We start from the raw sequence: 24,132 nt of genomic DNA, 5'->3' as shown, positions 1-24,132 counted from the left end.
CATGAAAGGTCTTTATCGTTTCCCCATTTACATTGTTCAGATCCATTTAATTCAAGTCATTTCTCATTAAGAGTAGTAATAACTCATCAATCTGTTAGCAAAAGCTTTTTATGTTACTTTTCATAATGCTATAGAATGGCCTATTTTAAATCTTGAAATGTTATAAACCACCAGATTGTTAATTGCTTCAGATGCTGTGAAAAATAATTGCTCCAAATTATTTTTGATATTTAATTGGCAGTGTAATGATTTAACTAAAGACCTAACTATACCATTTCAAATTGGGCAGTGTGGTGGAAAAGTAGATTGTAAAATTTTACAAGTGAAAATATTACATTTCCTGTAGACTTTTCACATTTACTAGAAAACTACCACTGATGGATCTCCAGTTATCTCCATGATAAAAATAGAATGTTCAGTCAAACAGCGCCAATATAGCTAAAACAAATGTGAGGTACAATTTCTGCTCCATACAGGTTATGTATTATATATAGCTAATGTATCTAAAAGAGCATGTGTGTTGATATTTTTGCTATTTGTAGTGAAAATTTCCCCTGTCTGATGCAAGTTGTTCAGGCTGAGAAAGTGTGTGTGTGTACGTTCACCCAGTTGATTTATACTCACTTTGCTGCACACCTTTAAGGCTCCCGGATGAAATTTGATATCTATTGATTGTTTCAGGCAATGTGGGAGCCATACGGGTAATACCATTTTCACAGCTAGGCTATAATATAATTCCTGAAAACAACCTCCCCTAGAAGGTGGCATGTTTCAGCAAGAGATATTTTTAATTTTAGATAAGGGAATTTTCTGGTACTGAAATAGTATTAGTGCATGTAATACATATCATAAGTATACAGTTCTCTTTCGTCTGCATGGTTTATTTCAACTACACTTTTTTCTGTAAAAAATGTTTATTACCTTGTTTAGACACAGTCTAAAGCGCTGTGTAAAGGCATGCACGCAACAAACTTAAAGTGTCAATGTTTCAGGGAATGTAAATTATTTTCAGAATTTCAGAAATTGAGAAGGGATAAGTGGAAGGAGAAAATGTTGGGCTGGTGTCAAGCGATAGCTCGTAACCCTCACAGACTCCCAAACATCACAAGAACACCCGAGGTCTCAGGTGATGCTTCACATACCTCTACCTTGGTGAGTGAAAAGTTGTGTTTCATGATGGTATGCAGATGAACCTCAAAACTGCTAAAATAAATTTTAAGAAAAGTAGCGTTTGTCCATCATCTTTCTATATTTGAATCACTTTGGCATCATTTGCTATTTTTGGTTTTTCACTTGCCAGTTTTCCCTCTTTTCTGTCATGCATCGTCCATTCCATTTTTCATGCCACAATCTTCATCTTGTCTTAGTAATAAGAAAATGTCTGAGATAAACCTGTACTTTTACTCTCTTTGGTTTGAAAAATGGTATCAGACTGTCAAATGTGCCCCACTGTGACTTGATTAAGGTCTGCACCTGCAGGTGTTACTCATACAAGTAGACCCATTTAGGTCAGTGGACTATTGTTACAGTAAAGACAATACAGGTTGCAGAGTCTGGCCCCTAGCCAAATGGCTCTAGCACCAATAAAAATAGTTTGGGTATTCAGTTCTTTTAAAACTGTACTGAACACTACCTGTCTATTAGAAGAGTATTGAGTTGAATATTTGATACACTGTGGATGAAATTTTAGAAATGCTTACAATTTCTCTTTGCTAAAATGGAAAGAGGACACTAGCTGGAAGCCCAGTTTCTGATGTAAAACAAGACCTGGCTCCTGCTGGATATGAATAGTGTAATCCTCTTAAATAACTTATTTTTTCCCCTTTTTATTTAATGCACTGTGGTTGTAGGTTTATTATTCAAAAACTTTGTAACAGTTAATTAAGTTTAAAATGAACATGTTAAGACTTACATTTGTGACGCTCTCTCTCCAAGATGTTACAGTATGGTATATGCATTAGTTACATGAAATTGAGTGTTAAATTGGCCTCCTTTGAAGTTTCATTCAGTCTTTGTCACTTGTTTTGACTTGGGCATTTATTCTATGAAGACACTTCTCTTTTTATTGAAATTCCTATTGTAACTTTTGTGTTAATGTGATGGAGAATTGCTCCTTAAAGGAAAACAAATGATCTGTTAGTTTTCCCACTTCAGGAATATTTAACATTTTCAGTGTTTTACATGAGGCAGGCATTTCAAGTCAAGCATTACTAAAGAGATGTCAAGAAGAAACATTAGAACAGGGAACCAGAAAGAAGAGAACAGTTGTCGAAACATGGAGCTGACATCAAAACAGAAAAGCAAATAATTGTTTAAAACCAAAGGAGTACTTGTGGCACCTTAGAGACTAACCAGTTTATTTGAGCATAAGCTTTCGTGAAGTGAGCTGTAGCTCACGAAAGCTTATGCTCAAATAAATTGGTTAGTCTCTAAGGTGCCACAAGTACTCCTTTTCTTTTTGCGAATACAGACTAACACGGCTGCTACTCTGAAACTTGTTTAAAACCAGGTTTCTTTACAGAGGCATGTGGTCGTATGGGAGGTGCTGGAGGAGGAGAGGGAACATACAGAGCTGCAGCAAGATACATAGCAGAGGTTCAAATTCTGGTGAAAAAGCCCCTTTAGGGTTATTTAACCTGGCAAAGTTCACTAGTTTCTTGGCGTTCATGTACTATATTCTGTTGGGATGAAAAGCAAGCCAGATAATTCCAGACTGTTATACTTAATGTTTATATAATTCCAAAGAATTTAAGATAGTTATATTTGGAGATGAAATGTACTTTATCTGAAAGTAAAAGGAGAGAGGAAGAGAGAGTGAGAGAAAAACAAAACTTGTGAGCCCTGAATCCTATTCAAGTGTGTTTCCCATTCACTTTGATGGCGATAATGTTTGGTGAACTCCAGGTGCTAAAGAGAATTTACCCCACCACATAATTTAAATGCATGAAAATCTGTATTTAGAGCCCAATTGTGTCCTTAATTCCCGTTACAGTTCTTATCAATTTGAATATCTCAGAGCAAAGCACTACGGTCAAGCAGGCAGCAGTTGGAACTTGTAATTGGGAGATCTGGATTATATTTCCAGCTCAACTGATTAATGATAGCTTGAGGGGCCAGTGAGGTTAGCTGGCATTTATTTATTGTATGTATCTATTTATAATTATTAAAAAATTACAGTGGTATATATCTATATGAGAAATGTATATGTCTGTAGATCTAATTGTATTGTACCCTCCCCCAATCCTTTTGTGGCCTTAAGCACCCGGTATTCACACCTACTGCAATGATTTTTGTACAAAAGATGCCTTGTGCAGTGTCATTTGAAAACCAATAACACACTTGTAAATAATATAACTGTAAAGTATGTGTAAGAATACTCTGTGTGAAATTATGGATGACTCACTAATAGGTGACTAAAAGGTGTTTAGACGAGACATGTCAGGTGGAATTGGTAAACAGGTTTCTCTTAATAGTTTAAAAAAAAAAAAAAAAAAGGAAAGAGGCATCTAGATGCCTGAAATCAAGCGGGGCCCAAATTCAGTGGGTTATTCACTTGCGTGGGGGATTGCAGCAGGCAGAGATAATTTGCATAGTAGTAACTACCAGCGAGGAAGGAACCAGCATGGAGACTTATCTTCCAGATCTCATGGCTCCTCTACTCACCATGAACTAATCAACTTTATCTGTGAGTACCTTTTAGAAGAACACAGTTTAAAGATTCACTGAACTAAAAAGAGAGGGGGAGTAAACCCCTAAGTTATCCTTCTTTCACTTTAAAAAGATAAAGAAACCCAGCAATTTGATCTCTGTGATGGATCCTGGCCACGCCAGCCAATAAAAAGCTGGAGGGAAGACTGTGAGTGAGAGAAAACATTTTGAACAAAGATTGTATCTTGCTAGATTAATTGTTGGACTTTTAGATGCATGTTTTCTCTTTTATTTGCTTGTAACTATTCCTACCTTCATTTCTTTTCTTGGTATAGACTCATAGCTTTTAAGACCAGAGGGGACCATCATAATCTAGTCTGACCTCCTGCACATTGCAGGCCACAGACCCTCACTCAACTGACCCTGTAATAGACCCCTAACCTCTGGCAGAGTTACTGAAGTCCTCAAATCATGGTTTAAAGACTTCAAGTTACAGAGAATCTATCATTTAAACGTGCAAATGACAAATGTCCCGTGCTTCAGTGTCTCTGCCAATCTGACCCAAAGGAAAATTCCTTCCTGACACCACATATGGTGATCAGTTAGATCCTGAACATTAGGACAAGGCCCACCAGCCAGACAGCTAGGAAAGAATTCTCTGTAATAACTTGGAGTCCTCCCTGTCTAGTTTTCCATCACTGGCTGTTGGAGATATTTGCTGCCACTAGTCGCAAATCAGCTGAGAGTCAGGGAAGGGAGAAGGAAGCAGCTGCACATCAACAAGCCTTGGAGCAGAAAGAAAACCCAAGAAAAAGAGAAGGAAAGGCTATCTGCCCAGAGCATAATGGATAAATAGGGTCAGATCCCACTATCCCCAGGTACTCCCACCATCCAAGGAGTGCTCAGCTGGGATAAGCTGTGCTGTCATAAATATAAAGGGAAGGGTAACCACCTTTCCGTATACAATGCTATAAAATCCCTCCTGGCCAGAGGCAACGTCCTGTTACCTGTAAAGGGTTAAGAAGCTCAGCTAACCTGGCTGGCAAATGACCCAAAGGACCAACAAGGGGACAAGATACTTTCAAATCTTGGGGGCGGGGGGTGGGGAGGGAGGCTTTTATTTGTGCTCTTTGTTTATGTCTTTGTTCTCTCTTGGGACTGAGAGAGGCCAGGCAGAAATCCATCTTCTCCAACCCATCCTAATCCAAGTCTCCAATATTGCAACCAGTATAGGTAAGCCTGGCAAGGCAGATTAGTTTATCTTTTGTTTTATGTGAATTTTCCCTGTGTAAGGAGGAAGGTTTATTCCTGTTTTCTGTAACTTTAAGGTTTTTCCCAGAGGGGGATCCTCTGTGTTTTGAATCTGAATACCCTGTAAAGTATTTTCCATCCTGATTTTACAGAGATGATTTTTTACCTTTTTTTTTTTTTAAATAAAATCCTTCTTTTAAGAACCTGACTGATTTTTCCATTGTTCCAAGATCCAGGGGTTTGGGTCTTTGATGATTTTGTAACCAATTAGTTAAGATATTATTCTCAAGCCTCCCCAGGAAAGGGGGTGTGTAGGACTTGGGGGGATATTTTGGGGGGAAGACGTCTCCAAGTGGTCTCTTTCCCTGTTCTTTGTTTAAAATGGTTGGTGGTGGCAGCACACTGTTCAAGGACAGGCAAAGTTTGTACCTTGGGGGAAGTTTTTAATCTAAGCTTGTAAGAATAAGCGTAGGGGGCCTTTCATGCAGGTCCCCACATCTGTACCCTAGAGTTCAGAGTGGGGAACGAACCCTGACATGGTGGCAGAGCGGTGGGATCATTTTGAACCAGAGATCATTTTGAACCGAAAGCACAGACCCGAAGAGGTCTTTTTTTAAGTTGAGAGCAGCTAGAGGGTTTTCTATCTATTTGGAGACAGGTGTTAGTTTTTTTACAAAGGGATTTTTCTTTTTTGAGCTGGAGTTTTCTCTACCTAAAGGCAGGGTAGCTAACCTCCTGCAGAGAAATTCACAAGTTTTTTTTTCCCCCTAACTCTCAGGTATAGCTAGAGTCAAGCACAAGAAAACAGGAAAATGACTACCAATGAAGCAGCTAATAAACTAGAGCTAGCCAGATTCGAAGCTGAAGAGAAACAAAAAGAGCATGATAGACAGAGGGCCTTAAGGTGCTTGGAGATGGAGGCAGAGAAATCCAGGGTGGAGGCAGAGGAAGCTGCCCAAAAGAGAGCTATGGAGGCAGAAAAAGCCAGGGTGGAGGCAGAGAAAAGGAAAAGGTGGAGGCTGCCCACAAAAGAGCTATGGAGGAGAAAGAAAAAGAGAGGAAGCATGCACTGGAGATGGAGCAGGCAAGGGCTCAGCAGAATGTACCAACCAACCCTAGCAATCCTCCAGATACCTCTTCCTATCCCAGAAAGTTCCCCACCTACAAGGCAGGCGATGATACTGAGGCCTTCTTAGAAAACTTCGAAAGGGCCTGCCTTGGGTACAGCATCTCCACAGACCAGTACATGGTAGAGCTGAGGCCGCAGCTCAGTGGACCGTTAGCAGAGGTGTCGGCTGAAATGCTAAGGAACACATGAACAGTTATGAACTCTTTAAAACCCAGGCGAGAGTCAGAATGGGGCTAACACCTGAGCATTTCGTCGGCGGTTCAGAGCCTTAAGGTGGAAACCAGACGTTTCATTTACCCGACATGCTTACCACATTGTGAAAAATTGGGATGCCTGGATATCGGGAGCAAGTGTTAAATCTCCAGAAGATATGTCCTTCCTAATGCAAATGGAGCAGTTCTTAGAGGGTGTTCCTGAGGAAATAGAAAGGTACATCCTAGATGGGAAGCCCAAAACTGTAATCGAGGTGGGGGAGATTGGAACCAAATGGGTGGAGGTGGCAGAAAAGAAAAAAAACTAGTAGCAGTTGGAGCGGCTATCAGAAGGGGCAACCCAAAACAAAACCCTATCACCGGGGGCAACCCAAGGCCCCACCTACATCCCAAGGAAAACCCCAGGCACCTTATCATCCCACCACACCACTCTCCAGCAACCCACCTTGCCCCAGTGACCAGTCAACTGGGCGATGTTTTAAATGTAATGAGCCAGGCCATGTGAAGGCCAACTGCCCCAAGAACCCCAACAGATTACAGTTCATTGCACCGGGGTCACACCAAAGGTCCTCAGGTCCAGATGCCCTTAGAGCAAAGGGAAACTGTGAGTGTGGGCAGCAAGAAGGTTACAGTGTGGAGGGACACTGAAGCGCAGGTGACAGCTATCCATCAATCCTTAGTGGACCCCAGCTTAATCAACCCAGAGGCCCAAGTGATGATTCAACCCTTCAAGTCCAACTCTTTAGATTTGCCTACTGCCAAGTTGCCTGTCCAGTACAAGGGCTGGTCAGGAATGTGGACTTTTGCTGTCTGTGATGATTATCCCATTCTCATGCTGCTGGGGAAGACTTGGCCAACAAGGTAAAGCTGGCCAAGAGGGTGGGAATCGTCACCCGCAACCAGACTAAGCAAGCTTCCACACCTATCCCTGTTCCTGAGCCTTCCACCAGTGCCCCGTCTGTGTTACCAGAGACCCAGATGGAGGAGGTGGAACTGGATCCCCTGCCAACGACTGTAACAGCCGTAGTGGATCCAGTCCCAGAGATCCAGCCAAAGCCAGTCCCCAAACCAAAACTGGTGAAGCAAGCAGCACCAGAACCATTGCCAGCACTGAGTCCAGTGCTTGCAACCCCATCTACAGCTCCAAAACCAGAGGGCACCACTGAGCCTACACTGGCAGCAGCAACAGATGATCCTACAAAACAGGCTCAGCCAGAGCCTGAAATACCCCAGAGTGCACCAGTGGAGAGCGGATCACCATCAGTGGAAACAGCCCCATCACCTGCATCACTTCCAGAGGGACCAAGCCCAGGTCCACAATCCAGTGAGGAACTAATGTCTCCAGCATCAAGGGAACAGTTCCAGGCTGAACAGGAAGCAGATGAAAGCCTCCAGAGAGCTTGGACGGAGGCACAGAGCAACCCACCGCCTCTCAACTCTTCTAATAGATCCCAGTTTGTTGTAGAAAGAAGACTTTTATACAAGGAAACTCTTTCTGGTGGGCACCAGGAAGTCTGGCATCCTCAGAGACAGTCGGTAGTTCCAACTAAGTACCAGGAAAAGCTCTTGAGCTTAGCCCACGATCATCCTAGTGGCCATGCTGGGGTGAACAGCACCAAAGACCGTTTGGGGAGGTCATTCCACTGGGAGGGAATGGGCAAGGATGTTTCTGCCTATGTCCGATCTTGTGAGGTATGCCAAAGAGTGGGAAAACCCCAAGACCAGGTCAAAGCCCCTCTCCAGCCGCTCCACTGAAGTTCCGTTTCAGCAAGTAGCTGTGGATATTCTGGGTCCTTTTCCGAAAAAGACACCCAGAGGAAAGCAGTACATACTGACTTTCATGGATTTTGCCACCCGATGGCCGGAAGCAGTAGCTTTAAGCAACACCAGGGCTAAAAGTTTGTGCCAGGCACTAACGGACATTTTTGCCAGAGTAGGTTGGCCCTCCGACATCCTTACAGAATGGAACTAATTTCCTGGCAGGAACTACGGAAAGCCTTTGGGAAGCTCGTGCGGTAAATCACTTGGTTGCCATCCCTTACCACCATCAAACAAATGGCCTGGACTTTGTAACCAACCTACAAAACACCCTCCAAACCTCTTTAGCCATTGCTAAAGAAACCCTACAGGATGCTCAAAAAGAGCAAAAAGCCTGGTATGATAAACATGCCAGAGAGCGTTCCTTCAAAGTAGGAGACCAGGTCATGGTCTTAAAGGCGCTCCAGGCCCATAAAATGGAAGCGTCGTGGGAAGGGCCATTCATGGTCCAGGAGTGCCTGGGAGCTGTTAATTATCTCATAGCATTCCCCACCTCCAACCGAAAGCCTAAGGTGTACCATATTAGTTCTCTAAAGCCCTTTTATTCCAGAGAATTAAAGGTTTGTCAGTTTACAGCCCAGGGAGGAGATGACGCTGAGTGGTCTGAAGGTGTCTACTACGAAGGGAAAAGTGCTGGTGGAGTGGAAGAGGTGAACCTCTCCATGACCCTTGGGCGTATGCAGCGACAGCAGATCAAGGAGCTGTGCACTAGCTACGCGCCGACGTTCTCAGCCACCCCAGGACTGACTGAATGGGCATACCACTCCATTGACACAGGTAATGCTCACCCAATTAGAGCCCAACCTTATCGGGTGTCTCCTCAAGCTAAAACTGCTATAGAATGGGAAATCCAGGATGTGGTACAGATGGGTGTTATCTGCCCCTCTGGCAGTGCATGGCCATCTCCAGTGGTTCTAGCTCCCAAACCAGATGGGGAGATATGTTTTTGCGTGGACTACCATAAGCTAAATGCTGTAACTCTCCCAGACAACTATCCAAAGCCATGCACAGATGAACTATTGGAGAAACTGGGACGGGCCCAGTTCATCTCTGCCTTGGACTTAACCCGGGGTACTGGCAGGTACCGCTAGATGAATCCGCCAAGGAAAGTTCAGCCTTCATCACACTTGTCGGGCTGTATGAATTTAATGTGCTCCCTTTCAGGCTGCGGAATGCACCCGCCACCTTCCAAAAACTTGTAGATGGTCTCCTAGCGGGATTGGGAGAATATGCAGTCGCCTACCTTGACGATGTGGCCGTATTTTCGGATTCCTGGGCAGAACACCTGGGACATCTACAAAAAGTCCTTGAGCACATAAGGGAGGCAGGACTAACTGTTAAGGCTAAGAAGTGTCAAATAGACCTAAACTTAGTGACTTACCTTGGACACCAGGTGGGTCAAGGAACTATCAACCTCCTACAGGCCAAAGTGGATGCTATCCAAAAGTGGCCTGTCCCAAAGTCAAAGAAATAGGTCCAATCCTTCTTAGGCTTGGCTGGATATTGCAGGCGATTTGTACCGCAATACAGCCAAATCGCCACCCCACTGACAGACCTAACCAGAAAGAAACAGCCAAATGCAGTTCAGTGGACCGAAGAGTGTCAGAAGGCCTTTAATCAGCTTAAAGCGACACTCATGTCTGACCCTGTGCTAAGGGCCCCAGACTTTGACAATCTGTTCCTAATAACCACAGATGCGTCAGAGCGTGGTGTGGGACCAGTTTTAATGCAGGAAGGACCAGATCAAGAGTTCCGTCCTGTAGTGTTTCTCAGTAAGAAGCTGTCTGAGAGGGAAAGTAACTGGTCAATCAGACAAAAGGAATGTTACACCATTGTCTACGCTCTGGAAAAGCTACACCCATACGTTTGGTGACGGTGTTTCCACCTGCAAATCGACCGTGTTGCGCTACAGTGGCTTCATACCGCCAAGGGAAATAACAAAAAACTTATTTGGTGGAGTTTAGCTCTCCAAGGTTTTGATTTTGACATGCAACACATTTCAGGAGCTTCTAACAAAGTGGCTGATGCACTCTCCCTTGAAAGTTTCCCAGAATCAACTGGTCCAAATCGTCCTTAAGAAGTGGGAAATATTGTTAGTCTTTATACAGTTAGTAGTACATTTAGACATGCATGTGTCTTATTAACTCTGTTTTCTCCTAGAGCTCCAGGAAGAAATCACAACCAGTGTTTCACCCTATCTGTGATTTGAGGGGCGTGTCATAAATATAAAGGGAAGGGTAACCACCTTTCTGTATACAGTGCTATAAAAATCCTCCTGGCCAGAGGCAACACCCTGTTACCTGTAAAGGGTTAAGAAGCTCAGCTAACCTGGCTGGCATCTGACCCAAAGGACTAATAAAGAGACAAGATACTTTCAAATCTTGGGGGCGGGGAGGCAGGCTTTTGTGTGTGCTCTTTGTTTATGTGGTTCTCTCTTGGGACTGAGAGAGGCCAGGCAGAAATCAGTCTTCTCCAACCCATCCTAATCCAAGTCTCCAATATTGCAACCAGTATAGGTAAACCAGGCAAGGCAGATTAGTTTCTTTTGTTTTATGTGAATTTTCCCTGTGTAAAGAGGGAGGTTTATTCCTGTTTTCTGTAACTTTAAGGTTTTTCCCAGAGGGGGATCTTCTGTGTTTTGAATCTGAATACCCTGTAAAGTATTTTCCATCCTATTTTACAGAGATGATTTTTACCTTTTTTTTTTTTTAAATAAAATCCTTCTTTTAAGAACCTGACTGATTTTTCCATTGTTCCAAGATCCAGGGGTTTGGGTCTTTGATGATTTTGTAACCAATTGATTAGGATATTATTCTCGAGCCTCCCCAGGAAAGGGAGTGTGTGGGGCTTGGGGGGATATTTTGGGGGAAGACGTCTCCAAGTGGTCTCTTTCCCTGTTCTTTGTTTAAAATGGTTGGTGGTGGCAGCATACTGTTCAAGGACAAGGCAAAGTTTGTACCTTGGGGAAGTTTTTAACCTGAGCTGGTAAGAATAAGCGTAGGGGGCTTTTCATGCAGGTCCCCACATCTGTACCCTAGAGTTCAGAGTGGGGAAGGAACCCTGACATGTGCCCTGCGTACAAAGAAGCAGACTGTATTGAAGAATACTTTGCCATTTTTTATGTGACGTTCATAAAGTTCCAGAGGACAAGAAAGTTCCAACATTGATTAGTAAGCTCTTGGGTAAAGCATTACATGTGTTTAATGAAATGCCAGTTGGTAAGGCTTTGCAATAAGATGACTTTTAAAAGACTACATTGCAAAGGTCTCAAATTACTCCTGAAGTGTATAGATTGAAATTTAGAGCCCTCAAAATGCAAGACAAGAGGAGTCAGAGAGAATAAGCATGTAAATTGTGTGATTTGGACAAAAAGTGAACCAAGGGGAAGGAAGCAGGGAATTATGGACAGTTGCTTGATTGTTTTGCAGAGGAGCAGTTCCTGAGCATATGTTCTGAAGAAGTCAGATACACTGTTTGGGATAAATCCCTGGACTCTGTCCAAAACACAGCACATCTGGCTAATTCCTCTGAACAAGCCAAAATGTCAGACCTTTGTAAATTATTTGTTTTGTTAGACTGTAGAATTCTCGGGTTAGAGACTGTGTATTTTCTTGTATATAGCAGTTAGCATGCTGGGGTTTCACTCTGGATTGGGGCCCTGGAGTGTTATTGCAAAATAACTATTAAATAATTATAATCAGTCTTGGATTTCCCTTAACCTCTCTGCAGCTCTATTTCCCAGTCTGTAAAATGAGTCTCTGGATCTTAAATACTTTTTAAAGCATAAAAAGTGATGAAAAGTGCTAGTTATTGTTATTACTTATTTAATTCTACTAGTAGGGTACAATTTGAGTCTTGGGGTGACATCCTACCTCCCCTGAAGTCAATGTAAGCTTTGCTATCAACTTCAGTGGTGCCATAATTTTATCCTTGTTTGGTTTAAGTATACTCATGGTATAACTGTTCCTTTGTGAGCTCTTTCTCTACCTTTTGTTAGAGAATGTTTAATTTTTCCACTTTTGTGGCAAAACTGTATAATGCAGAGGAGGTAGTGGGCTCAATGTAAGGGATGGGTTCCTCCCTAGCATATTGACAACTATAGAGACTGCCTGGGCCATATTGCTCAGATACAACAGCAAAATGGATCAGGAACCTGGGAATGGATAACCCATCAGGAAGAGGATAATTCTCAGTAGCCAGGGGAGGTAGATGGGTCTTTGCGACTAACCCTTTGGGACCCAACTCCAGTTACACTCCTTACCTGCCTTTGCAAGGTATTTTGCAGGTGTTCATGGAACTGTAAGGCTGCAATGTCCTTGGTATCCCAGTGGAATAGATAGAACAAGGACTATTGGACAGTTCTTAATGAGTCATGAGCCTCATATCTGAATGAGCTCTGCCTACTCAGCAGGGTTAAATCATGTGCATGGGCTCAATCCCTGCTCTATTGCTATTTTTAGGGTGGTGGTGGGGGAGCTGGTGTGGGGGCAGGTTTTGTGGCAGTAAGAGCCATCGTTCCACTGCATGTACTGTAGGGAATGACTTTGTTTTTGAAGAGGGAGTGGATTGGGCGATCCAGTAGGTCTTTTCTATCTTTTTATATGATTTTGTAATTCTGATGTGCATTTATGGTCCTTTATATTTAAATCCAATGCACCTAAAACCTCCTCACATTTTCTCTTTTAGAATTTCATAGCATTGTGACCATGCTGAGAACTAGTACTCTGGTCACTGTAAATCCAATTAGCTCCCCCAGAGAGGGCCTGATTGAGGGAAGGAGTGGCTAATTACTAGATCAGCTAGGGCTGGGGAGTGCTAAGGAGATAATTAGTCCATTAACTGCAAAAGTAGAAAAGGAGCACAGGAATGAAGTGCATAGGAAAGAGAGAAAAAGAAAGGCCAGCAGCATCCAGGTAAGGGAGATCTCTGCATGTAAAGATCTCTTCCTTCTCCTGTCTCTGGCAAGAAAGGGATGATGAATGTATGTCACTATAAATAGAATTGCTGCATGGAAATGTAAAGGGTTAGTAGTTGATATAATATAAATAAATTACATGACAGCAGTTACAAACCGGAGGTGTTAGAGCCATTTGTGCAGGAACTCAGGAGCAGAGGACACACCCTGTTACAATGATCATGATAAACATTCATTCCTATGCCTTGTTTGAGGAGTTATTATAGAGTGGGAAGGTCTGATTAAGAGTGTTACATCTTTACAAAAATGAATTGTTCCAGTCTAACTTTTCTGCTCCACTGTTTCACTTCCAACATTACCCAGCTAAGTGCTGGTGGTTTACCGAATTTCCATCCAGTTTAACAAATCCTGTAAATCCATTCATCTCTCTGTACTCACTTCTATGAGTGTTGTGGATTTTCTTGCATCTTGCAGAAGATCAAGTATGCTTTAAATTGCTGATAGCAGCTGTAAGTATTCTCCCCAAAGTCAACTATGGTACCATGCTTTGTGTGTGTGTGTGTGTGTGTGTATGTATATATGTGTGTGTGTGTGTGTGTTTGTATCCACCTATGTATGTGTGTTACGGAGAGGCAGTGGCAGTTTCATTAGAAACTGCATTTAGCTTCCATTTTTAGCCCTATTTTAAATTCCCAGAAGATTAATGTTTCCTCTGAAATTCTGCAGGCTGCATTTCATCACAGGAACTTGCTAGAATTCACAAAATTGCTGTATTTTGAAATAATATATTAGCCCTTCCCTTTTTAAAAAATATTGCATTTTTTTGTCTATTTTTGCAAAAAGGATTGGCTTAGAAATTCCAAATATGTTCTGTTGGCTTTTCTAGGTAGAAATACCTTTTAGTGTTTTGGAGGAAAGAGAAACAGGTTTATGTGGAAATTACAAATATATAATAAACATAAAAGCACATATGATACTTCTGTGACAGTCCAGTCAGGTTCAAGGTGCAACCTATATCAGTGAGGAGTTGTATCATCACTTGTCCTGCAACCCCAGGCACCTTACAATGCCTTGTTACTCGAGCCCCCAACCTGGGACTTTCACAAGCAGGTCACACCCTGAGTGTCTGTGTGCTTACACAGCTCTGGTTCAGCTGCTTTCATCCTAGCAACCTCTTTTCAGCCCCATTCTGGCTTCCATCAGCCTTATTACAACAAACAAGATGACCCCAATGCACCTTCAGTCCCAAATTTTCATTGTTTCTGATTCTACCATGTTTATTTACAAAGAAAACAGATAAATAGTCACCCCCCTGCCCCTCCCACCCCGGTCTGAGTGGGCACTGTTCCTTCCTTTATTTGGCCACACACTTGAAAACATATCAATGAGTATCCATAATTCCTCCTGTAGTATTAATACATACATTTTATAATGATATTCATCACCAGTGTGTTATAGGCATTTGTAAAAGACCTTACTGTGACTGGGTGTCTGGAATGGACCACACTGAGAATGCCACACTCAGCGCAGATTGCAAGAAACAGGGCAATCTCTCAAAACTGGTGGTGTATTCTGTAATTAGATTCACTAAACCAGTAACAAAAGAGCTTCTATAGCACCACACTGGTTAACAAGAAGCCAAACACAGTCCCCTTCAGGCATTCCAGCCCTTGGCTCCCATCCAAACAAATAGGTCTAATATAGTGAGAGATTACTGAAAACCCAAGTCACCATATATAAGATTCTACCCAAGGGTTCAGACATTTACCCCACGGTCAACATATATTTCAGATCTTACCCAAATATCACACAGTCAGCCAATCCTTAGTAAACTAACTAAAGATTTTATTAGTAAAAGAAAAGAAGAGAGTTATTGAATGGTTAAAGGATCATATACATATAACATGCAACTGACGAAGTGGGTATTCACCCACGAAAGCTTATGCTCCAGTACGTTTGTTAGTCTATAAGGTGCCACAGGACTCTCTGCCGCATATACATACAAGTGATTTTTGGTGTTCATAGACCAGGATCATAGCAGTGATGGAATAGACTGCTGGTTTGCAAAAGTCTGGTAACTTCCAAAAGACTGGAAGGTCCTCAGTCCATAGTTCAGAAAACTTCTTTTAGTTATAAATCCGCAGTTTAGAGAATTGGAGGAGGAAAGAGGCAAAATGGAGATGTCTCCGGTGTCTTTTATATCCTCTGCCATATGCATGGAAATTTACAGTCCCAAACAAAGCCCACAGCCCCTGTGTATGGAAAGTTACTGACAAAGATGGAGTCTGAGGTCACATGTCCATATCACATGCCCTTACATGTTTTGCTGAATCACAGGGGTCGCCATTGGTTCCACGCTGTCTGACGCGTCCTCAGGAACAGCTATTTGGAGAGTTGATTTTTCTTAATGACTCACCAAGCTTGAATAGTCTATTCACAATGGGCTGGAGAGACTGTATGTAAATTACCTTGTGGGTGTCACCCTAAGAACAAACACATTTGTGGTACAAATACATAGCTAATATGCATAACTTTAAATACAAAGATGATACATGGATTTAACCATGATAATCATACTTGACAGACTAACTTTTCCATTGATACATTACATGATACACTTTGAACAAGATTTCTTGCAATTATATAATAATGGTATCAATAATAATAATTTAAATGATTTTTTATACAGTGTCACACTTACATGATACATTAATATTGTATTCAATCAGTTGATTCAGTTGGTTATTATTTGAGGTTTAGATTCTCCTGTCTTTGTAGCTCAGATAAAGTTTCTCTTCCCTGCTGGGATGTAACCAACCTGTCTCTTCCCCCTTGTTGATAGCTTTGTTTATCTGATACATAAATGTATTCTCATTGTCTTTCAACGTACTTTGGAAGTAACTGTCCAGTGGCAAAACTGCATTCCTTTGTCTGTGGCGGGGTAGCTCCTGTGTGAGTGGCAAACATTTTAAGAATTATATTTATGTCCATAACTTTGAATCAGTTGCAACTACATCACACAATGATATGAATAAGTGGTGAGTTATAAGCTTTCCAGTGACATATTACAGGGTAGCTTTTAGATGCAAATGATAACAGTAGTGAGTTGGGGTACAGTGGGCTGGTCAGGCCAGTTGAAACACACTGCTGGACATCAGGGTGCCCCTTGCCTTCTACCCTTGGGCTGTTCTTAATGTCACAACTTCACACTAAATTAGGCAGGAAAGAGAATTACTAGCTCATTCAGATATGTCTAGGAAAGGAGGAGCTTAGAGGGGAAAAGGCAGAGGAAGGGCTTACCCAGCCTATGGGTCAGGAAGTATGGGGGAAGTATGAAACTCAAGGACTGCATACTGCTTAGAAAAGATTTTTCATTAAATGAAGTTGAAGTAAGGTTAAGCTCTGTTTTGGTTGCTTGGTTTGTTTGGCTGAAGAAAGCTCTAATTCCATGTGGATTTTACCAAAGTAGACAAGTGCTACTTAAGAGACTTCAGTCAAAGAGATTGTTCTTATTATTTAAAGGAAGACTGTGTAGCTATATAGCAGCATCTGTTTAAAAAAATTAAAACTACATATTTTAAAAGAATCCAGCAACATTTCCTCTTTGCAAGGGACCCTGGGTTCTCCTCCCTGCTCCTGTAGATGATCTTCCCAGGCAGGATTAGCAGAACAGTTAGGAAAGAACAGTGAGATCCTTACACAATGAAGCATGCCATGATTATCATGTGTTGTGAGAATTACACTAGAATGGGGAAGAAGCTGAGATAGAACCAGAGTGGGGATGGGGTACTATGAGGAAGAAAACCTTTCAGATTAAATATTTGCACAACAGTTCAATTGGCTTTTTGCCAAACCTGTAAATAGGGCTATCTGTGAGGAGCATATTAACGTAAAGATAACTGTTCAGCAAATATGGCATGCAGGTTGTGCACTGCATTGTGACATGGGAGACTGATGAAGGACAGGTGCAATGTTCAACTACTCCAAAAACCCCACAAAGACAAGGGATAGATGATATGGCATAAGATGGTGAGTTATTCCAAATGCGCTAAAGAGCATTGTTCAGAGTAAATGGATGATATAAAATCTTACGGTTGGTATAAAAACTAAAACTAAGTCTAAACAACATAGCGAGAAATAGAGACTATTAAGTATAAATCACTGGAGTTAGTAGTAGCTGTCCAAAGTAATCCATCAGCTGTCCATTTGGCAGTTCCTAGTTGGTCACAGAAAGCATCACCGTAGTTGTAACTCTTAAGGGAGTCACTTGGCAGAGATTGCAAGAGCTCAGTGACTCTGGACCCCAGTGAGGACCCTTTATGTTGGGATAGAGGCAGCCTGAGGGGGCCGTTTGTGCAAAAATTCACAAAGTAGCTGCCTACCCTGGAATTATTATGAAAGTATGGGGAGGAGCTTAGAGAGAGTTAATATTTCAAATAATGAAAATGTTGTATTAAGGTAGTGACAAAAAAGAACTGATGGGAAATTCAAATGAAGGTTGAAATTTCTTTTAACTAGTACTCTTATAAAAATACTAGGTAGAATAGTGAACGTTAAAAATAATGCCTCAGCCTTATCATCAAATTCACTAAATTGTGTTACAATTGTAATGTTATTTTAAAAACCACTTTGAGAACATTGTTTACATGGCCAAGCACTCCAATGCCAGGAAATCCTTATTCACATACATTATGATGCATTTTATAATTATAGGATTGCATACAGTTTCTCAAAAATACATTTATAATAGCTTGTAATTAATTTGTATATACTTGAGAAACATACAGTCTTAAAGTGGGGGAGAGGATGGTGCAAATGATTGCAGAAGGTCAGAATTTAAGTACACTTTTGCCAACCAGCTGCTCTCAGATTATGAGAAATTGTAGTTTTTCACACTACTTTAAGCACTGGATACATATCTGATATATCTTTTACTTACATTAATTTCATTGTTAGAATGATCGATTAATTGTGTTGATTTAGCATAAAATTTTCTGAAATGCCCAAATAACTTAGAACCTTAAGCCCATTTCAAAAGTGGCTTAGGCCATCGGTGCTCGAAAAAGGGGTACTGGGCATGCTGCTGCACCCCCTGGCTTGAAGTGGTTTCTATCATATACAGGGTTTACAGTTTGGTTCAATGGCTCTCAGCACCCACACTGTAAAAATGGTTCCCGCACCCCTGAGTTAGGCCTTCGGGAGTCTAACTCTCTTTGAAAGCCTGTGGGACCTAAGCTCCTAAGTTACCTAAGTGCTTTTGAATATTTTACCCTTACACAGCAAGTAGTGCGGAGTGGCAAAGGAAGCCGTGAGGCTTTCAGATTCTTTCAGTAGCTTTAATAGAAACAGTATTTGATTAGCCACTTCACTATCCATTCTTCACCCCCCACCCCTTCACGTGCTGAGCCTGAGTCTATTTCCGTGAGGTGGGAAGGTGGAAGAAAAGCAGATTGTGTCTGCATTGATGGAGCATGTTGTCTGAGACACCTGAACAGAAATATAGGGTGTGGACTAGAAATGGTCAGAAAAAAATTGACCAAAAAAAAATGTTGCTTTAATTTGCCAATTAATCAAAATTAAAATGTTCTATGGGACCAAGTCAGTTTTAACAAAACTCCTTCAGAAATGAGCCCACCTGCCTAGCTTCATGGCAACCTGCCTGGCAGGCTGTTGGGAAGTTGGGTCCTTGTGAATCCTGCTTCCCAGGCTTGCATCTCATTTGCAGCTCAGCTCCCTGGGATTAAGGCCTCTCCCAGGCGCCGAAGGTTTCCAGCATGCCTGGTTCCAGTGCTTCTTCCCGGAGCAGGGTCTCCCAGCAAAGCTATGTGAAGAACAGTAATTCTGTTCTGAAGATTATTTTGAAATCTCAAAAACCTCCTTGAAATAAATGCTCTCTGCTAATGTCTTGTCTGGAGGATGGTTTGGGAATAAACTTTAAAAATATAACTGACAAGATATAAACCATTGAAATTTTGCTTATATGCAACTGTCTTGTCTATTTAGGCCCTGATTCTGCAAACACTCGTGTGTGAGTGGTCCAATTGATTTAAACGGGAATGTTCAGATTTGTAAAGGTTTCAGAGTAGCAGCCATGTTAGTCTGTATTCGCAAAAAGAAAAGGAGGACTTGTGGCTCAAATAAATGTGTTAGTCTCTAAGGTGCCACAAGTCCTCCTTTTCTTTTTGCAGATTTGTAAAGTTACGTGTGTGTGTGTGTTTGCAGTAAGTGCTAGGGGGCAAAAGAGCTGGCACCATGTCTTCATGTGAATTTGCAACGCACCTAGCACACTTGGGAGCCTGATCCCAGTTCAGGCCTTTGAGCATTTTCACAATAAAAACACTAAATAATAATATATGATAAGTTCTCTTCTCTCTAAGGTATGTGTTCTAATAGTTCGGGCCTTGATTCATTAAAGCAATTATACATGTGCTTCCATCCCATTGACTTCAATGGGACATAAGCCTTAATTGCTTTGATGAGCTGAGGCCTTGGATCCGTGTCCTGTACATTTTGTTTTCTTTCAACCAGCAGCACAGTCTTTCACATACATAAGTTAGGGGATGAGCCAGTTGATATCTAACTTATCTGTGCAGGCCAGCCTTCCTCTGATGCAAATGGGGATATGCTGTACTATCCACCTCTATCAGGCTGCTTAGCATACAAGCAACAACAACAAAAAGATGCATATGTGTGAACTGAAAGGTCAGATGAGGGTAGTTTAATGCAGAAATGCAGGTCACAGATCAACATGGAAGCTGCAGAGCTTTTTCAGTTTATTAGGTATGATATAATAAATAGTAATGCAAAAAATACTGAGGGAAACAACATAGAACAGTTTCTTTCAGAAGGATTAGACTAGCAAGCATGCTGTAAACATTATTTTAATATGTTAATTTGCTCAGCCTAGCTATTTGAAAGTACTGAATACTGTAACAGTGATTTAGTTTTAGATAAAGTATAAAATTAATTTCAAAATAAAAATAAAATCTCTTGATCTGAACATGAAATAATTGGCTTACTGATTTCCATCAGGGATATTGTAATTACTTACCGACTTTCTTGTAGAATAGGCTCAAGTTAAGAGAATATAGCAGTCCAAGACTTTAGGTTTGTTTTTACTCTTTTTAGCATAACACCATCAATACTGAGTGTGCTTTGCCATAAGGAAATTCTGTAGTTAAAGCCAAAAGCTAGTGCTTAGATGCTACTGTGATTAAGGCCAGATAGATAGGTGTTGTGTTAATTATTTTCTCATTTACATAATTAATTGGTGAATGTAATTAGGTTAACAAGGCTGCAAAACAAGCTTCTGATTTTGCTGTATTAGGAGATCCACAAAAATTCCATGCAGAGACTGCGGTTTGAAATCCACTACAGGTAGTGCACTGATGGTGTGTAGGAACTTTCTTGCATATACAGTACATGCTGAATTCATCCTTGGGAAATAAAGTCATATTTATCAATTCAGTAATTCTCTAAGGATAAGAAAACAAATACCTTTCATACCCCATACTTCCCAGCTTGTCAGTTTCCCCACACAGCTTGCCATTCACTCTGATTTACATTTCCCTATTGCAGTGTACAAAGAAATAAAAGACACCTTATTTCCAAGGTCAGAATGATTCCACCTATGGAAATCAAACAAAACAGCATTATTCAACAGACATAATAAATTGGACACTGTTTATCACCTTTCACCATCCGTATGTCTGAAAAATGCAAAATTCAGTTGAGTATGTCATGCTGTATTCATAATTGTGTATTTTGGAAACCTAGGAGCCACCCTATTTAATATAGTTACTGCATGTTCCTATAGTTCAGCACCATTACTGCTGACTTATGTTAGGTAGCTTTTAGAATAATATGTGGAGCAAACATAAATTCATAGGAATAAGAAAGGAGATAGTTTAACTTACTCTGAATCCCTCATGGTCCTTGGAACTACAGGTTCACACCCCAGCAGGGTTGATTCACCCTTCATTTTTCTGACGCTGGTAAACTGGGTTTCATGCAGTTTACTATATATGAGTTTTTCAGAGAGGACCTGATGAGGTCAATAAAAAATCTGATGAGGTTCAATAAGGATAAGTGCAGGGTCCTGTTTGTCCTGGTGTCCTTGCCCCAAAATTTCCCTTCTTCATTGTTATACACTTTGATTCCCATTGCTGCCATGTCCATCCCTAGGTGATTTTTGTCAGTATATAGGACCCAGTTTTGCAAACCTTACTCAAATGAACCATCCCATTGAAATACATGGAATTGCTAACCAAGTAAAGATTTACAGGCTTCAGCTTGCGAAGAGCTTGGGATATTTTGGGATGAAAAGCTATGTAAATTAAGATAATTATTTACTAATTTATAACTGTTTATAAAAGTTTCAGTTCCTCACGTCTTTATTTGTAAGTCCTTTACCTCATCTCAGTGATATATGACAGAAACTTTGGTTTTGGGGAATGTGGGTAGAGTCAAATAAGAATCCAGCCCTATGGTGCAGTGTAGCTTTCTTCAGAAGATGCATTTTTATGTGACCATGTACAGGAGCTTTGTATTAAGTAATATCTAAATTTATATACAATAAAATCCATAAGGCTTCAGCCAGTTTTACTTCACTCACGAAAAGGAACACATCTCTGCTGTCTGAAAACAATTGTATGGCGCAGAAAAGAATGCTGTTACTTTATCTTAATGCAAGTAACCAAAAGGATGTTACAGGTGTTGACTTTGCTAGACGGTTGAAGAAGTAAGACAAGGCATTTCCAAGTGGTTATTCCACGTGGTCCAGCTTACAAAGAGCTGATGGTTACTAATGGGGCATTGTGAACTTTTGCTAATCCATTCATATTACTGCAGTGAGCTCACATTAAACAAAGATCTCTCTTCCATGTTAGATACTACTCAAGAGGCAATGAAGTTTCGTTCAGCTCCACAGCCTTCCATGGTACTTGTGTGCATTTAACTTAATTACTTATATATTTCCTTAAACAGGCTTTTACAGACTGCAGAATTCTTCAGGGAATATATTTAATACAGCGGCTGAATGCAGTTAGTTACAGTTACAGGAAAAGTGTCGACAAATGTTTTTTTAAGTGCCATAGGACTGTCTGGTTAGACCATGTCTGACGACTTTTCATTTCCTGTTCACAAATTTTGACATGAATATTTTGCACAGAATGTTTGGGTCATGGCTGTTCCTCACATGAGTGCTTGTAGTCACATGCAAACAAGGGTATTTGAGTACAAACCAAAATATTTCTTATGTATTCTTTTCTATTTATCTCCTTGTCATTTGTTTCCCTTATTCCCTTGTGTAGCAGGGGCTATTCCACTGAAAAAGAGACAACTGGCATCTTTGTGTGTAAATGGTTTTAAATGTGTTGTTACACTTTTTGTCAAAGAGAAAAAGGCTGGACCATCTCAGCAGAGTTTAAACATTCTCACATTGAAACTTCAGGGCTTAAATTAATTTTTAACATATCCATAAAAATCCTGGATTCCTTTGAAAGCTGGGTAATTGAAAGCACACATAGCTCTAGGCTATACATGATAGGTTTATAGATGATAAAACAAAGAGGGGGTTACCAGGTCGCAATCTACCTGCTATCTGTGAAAATGAATTCGAGAAAATTAGTAAATCAGGCAGCGGCAAGCAATTAACTTGCCTGTTTGAAACTGTGAACCAGGTTATTCTCATTTTAGCTCCGTGAAGTCTTTTGTCCCATTGTACACAATTAATTTGAACACATGCATTGTCTTCCAAGCTTCTTCCTTACAAAGAGCGATAAAGAAGCAATTTGCATTCACATTTTACATTTACACTGCCAGAAGTAATACTAGCAAGAAAATCTGCTAAACTACAGCATTCAAGCAGAGTGCAGGGTGCTAAATCTGTGAAATCTTGTAAAAAAAATCTCAGATTATCCTGAATGCTTCCAAGTCACTCTCTTCTTAACTCATTCTATTGTGCCTAGGTGTGACAGAACATTATTACTGTTGTATTATATTTTGTGATTCAGCACTATTTCTACTGCAGTCGCATCTAGAGGCTGCAATCAGGATCAGATCCCCATCACGGTAGGTGCTGTAGAAAAACACACAAGATATGATCCTCATCACAATCCATGACCCCAACAGTCCCAAAAGCAGTTGACTATTGTGATACATAAAGGTCTTTATTGATACGGTTGCCTATCCTTCAGAATAACGTCTGCGCCTGCCTTGTCCCAGAGGGCTATGGACCAGATCTTGTGTGGCTTGCCAGGAGTCCAGTGCTATCTGGACGACTTCCTGGTCACTGGAAGGAAAGAGGAGGATCACCTAAAGAATTTAGAGGCTACCCTATAAAGACTGGAAGAGTAGAGGCTACCCTACAAAGACTGGAAGAGTATGGCCTATGAGTCCGTAAAGACAAGTGTGAATTCTTCCAGCCCTCTGTTGACATGTAGATCAGCTGTTGCCAGGTCATACCAGTCCTCAGGACACATCTGCAGTTGAGTTGCCTGACTTCACCACTTCCAACAAAACATCGAATCAAGAGTTACCTGTTCCTGACTTCCCCCTCCATTCCTGCCGGCAGGAGAGAGACCCCCCTGCCCAGAATGGGCTGATACCACATCCTCACCCATTCGCCCTATGAACCCTGAGTCCATTGTCAGGCTGGTGCCCAAGACATTTTTGGGTGCAACAACTCCAGAAGTCCGCCATAATACATCTAGAGACAGAAGGCCTCCATGGCTGGATCTTTAGCTCGGGCGAACCCACGGTTATGGAGCAAAATTATCCCTGGGGTTTAGCCGGGAACAGCAGCAGTCTACCCTCCTTCTTTAGTTTAGTGTTTGTCTTATTTAGGGGATGTTCTTATTAACCGGGGAGGAATATGTTGTGTATTTGGTTGTCGTGGTAATAGAATCTTGTTGCTATGGCAACTGAGTTAGATTATTAGGGATAACCCAGCCACTTTTGGCTGGTGTGGTTAGTTCAGTGTGTGGCAATAAATGGCTGTTTTTAAGGTTTACAGCTCTCTGTGTCTCAAGTGATTTCTTCCTAAAACTGCTGCCCCCAAGGCTACAGCAGACTGCACTTTGAGATGCATAGCCAGTCTGCATAAATAAGAACAGCACCAAGGATGCTTTAAACTAGGCCACAGTTACTGTAGAAACAGC

General features: G+C 41.3%; 1 protein-coding gene across 2 annotated transcripts in view; it reads left to right on the top strand.

Moving 5' to 3' along the window:
- Positions 1-1,050: 1,050 nt before the first annotated feature.
- Positions 1,051-24,132, top strand: part of MARCHF1 (membrane associated ring-CH-type finger 1) — a 192,774-nt gene continuing 169,692 nt past the window's right edge. For both annotated transcript variants that reach the window (XM_077815425.1, XM_077815424.1), the window contains exon 1: positions 1,051-1,152. In XM_077815425.1, the coding sequence (XP_077671551.1) occupies positions 1,051-1,152 (102 nt within the window). The remainder of the gene's footprint in view (positions 1,153-24,132) is intronic.

Source organism: Eretmochelys imbricata, chromosome 4, assembly GCF_965152235.1.
Source record: "Eretmochelys imbricata isolate rEreImb1 chromosome 4, rEreImb1.hap1, whole genome shotgun sequence".
Taxonomy (NCBI): domain Eukaryota; kingdom Metazoa; phylum Chordata; order Testudines; family Cheloniidae; genus Eretmochelys; species Eretmochelys imbricata.
Note: the sequence above shows the minus strand (reverse complement) of the source record. Positions and strands in the feature narration are given on the sequence as shown.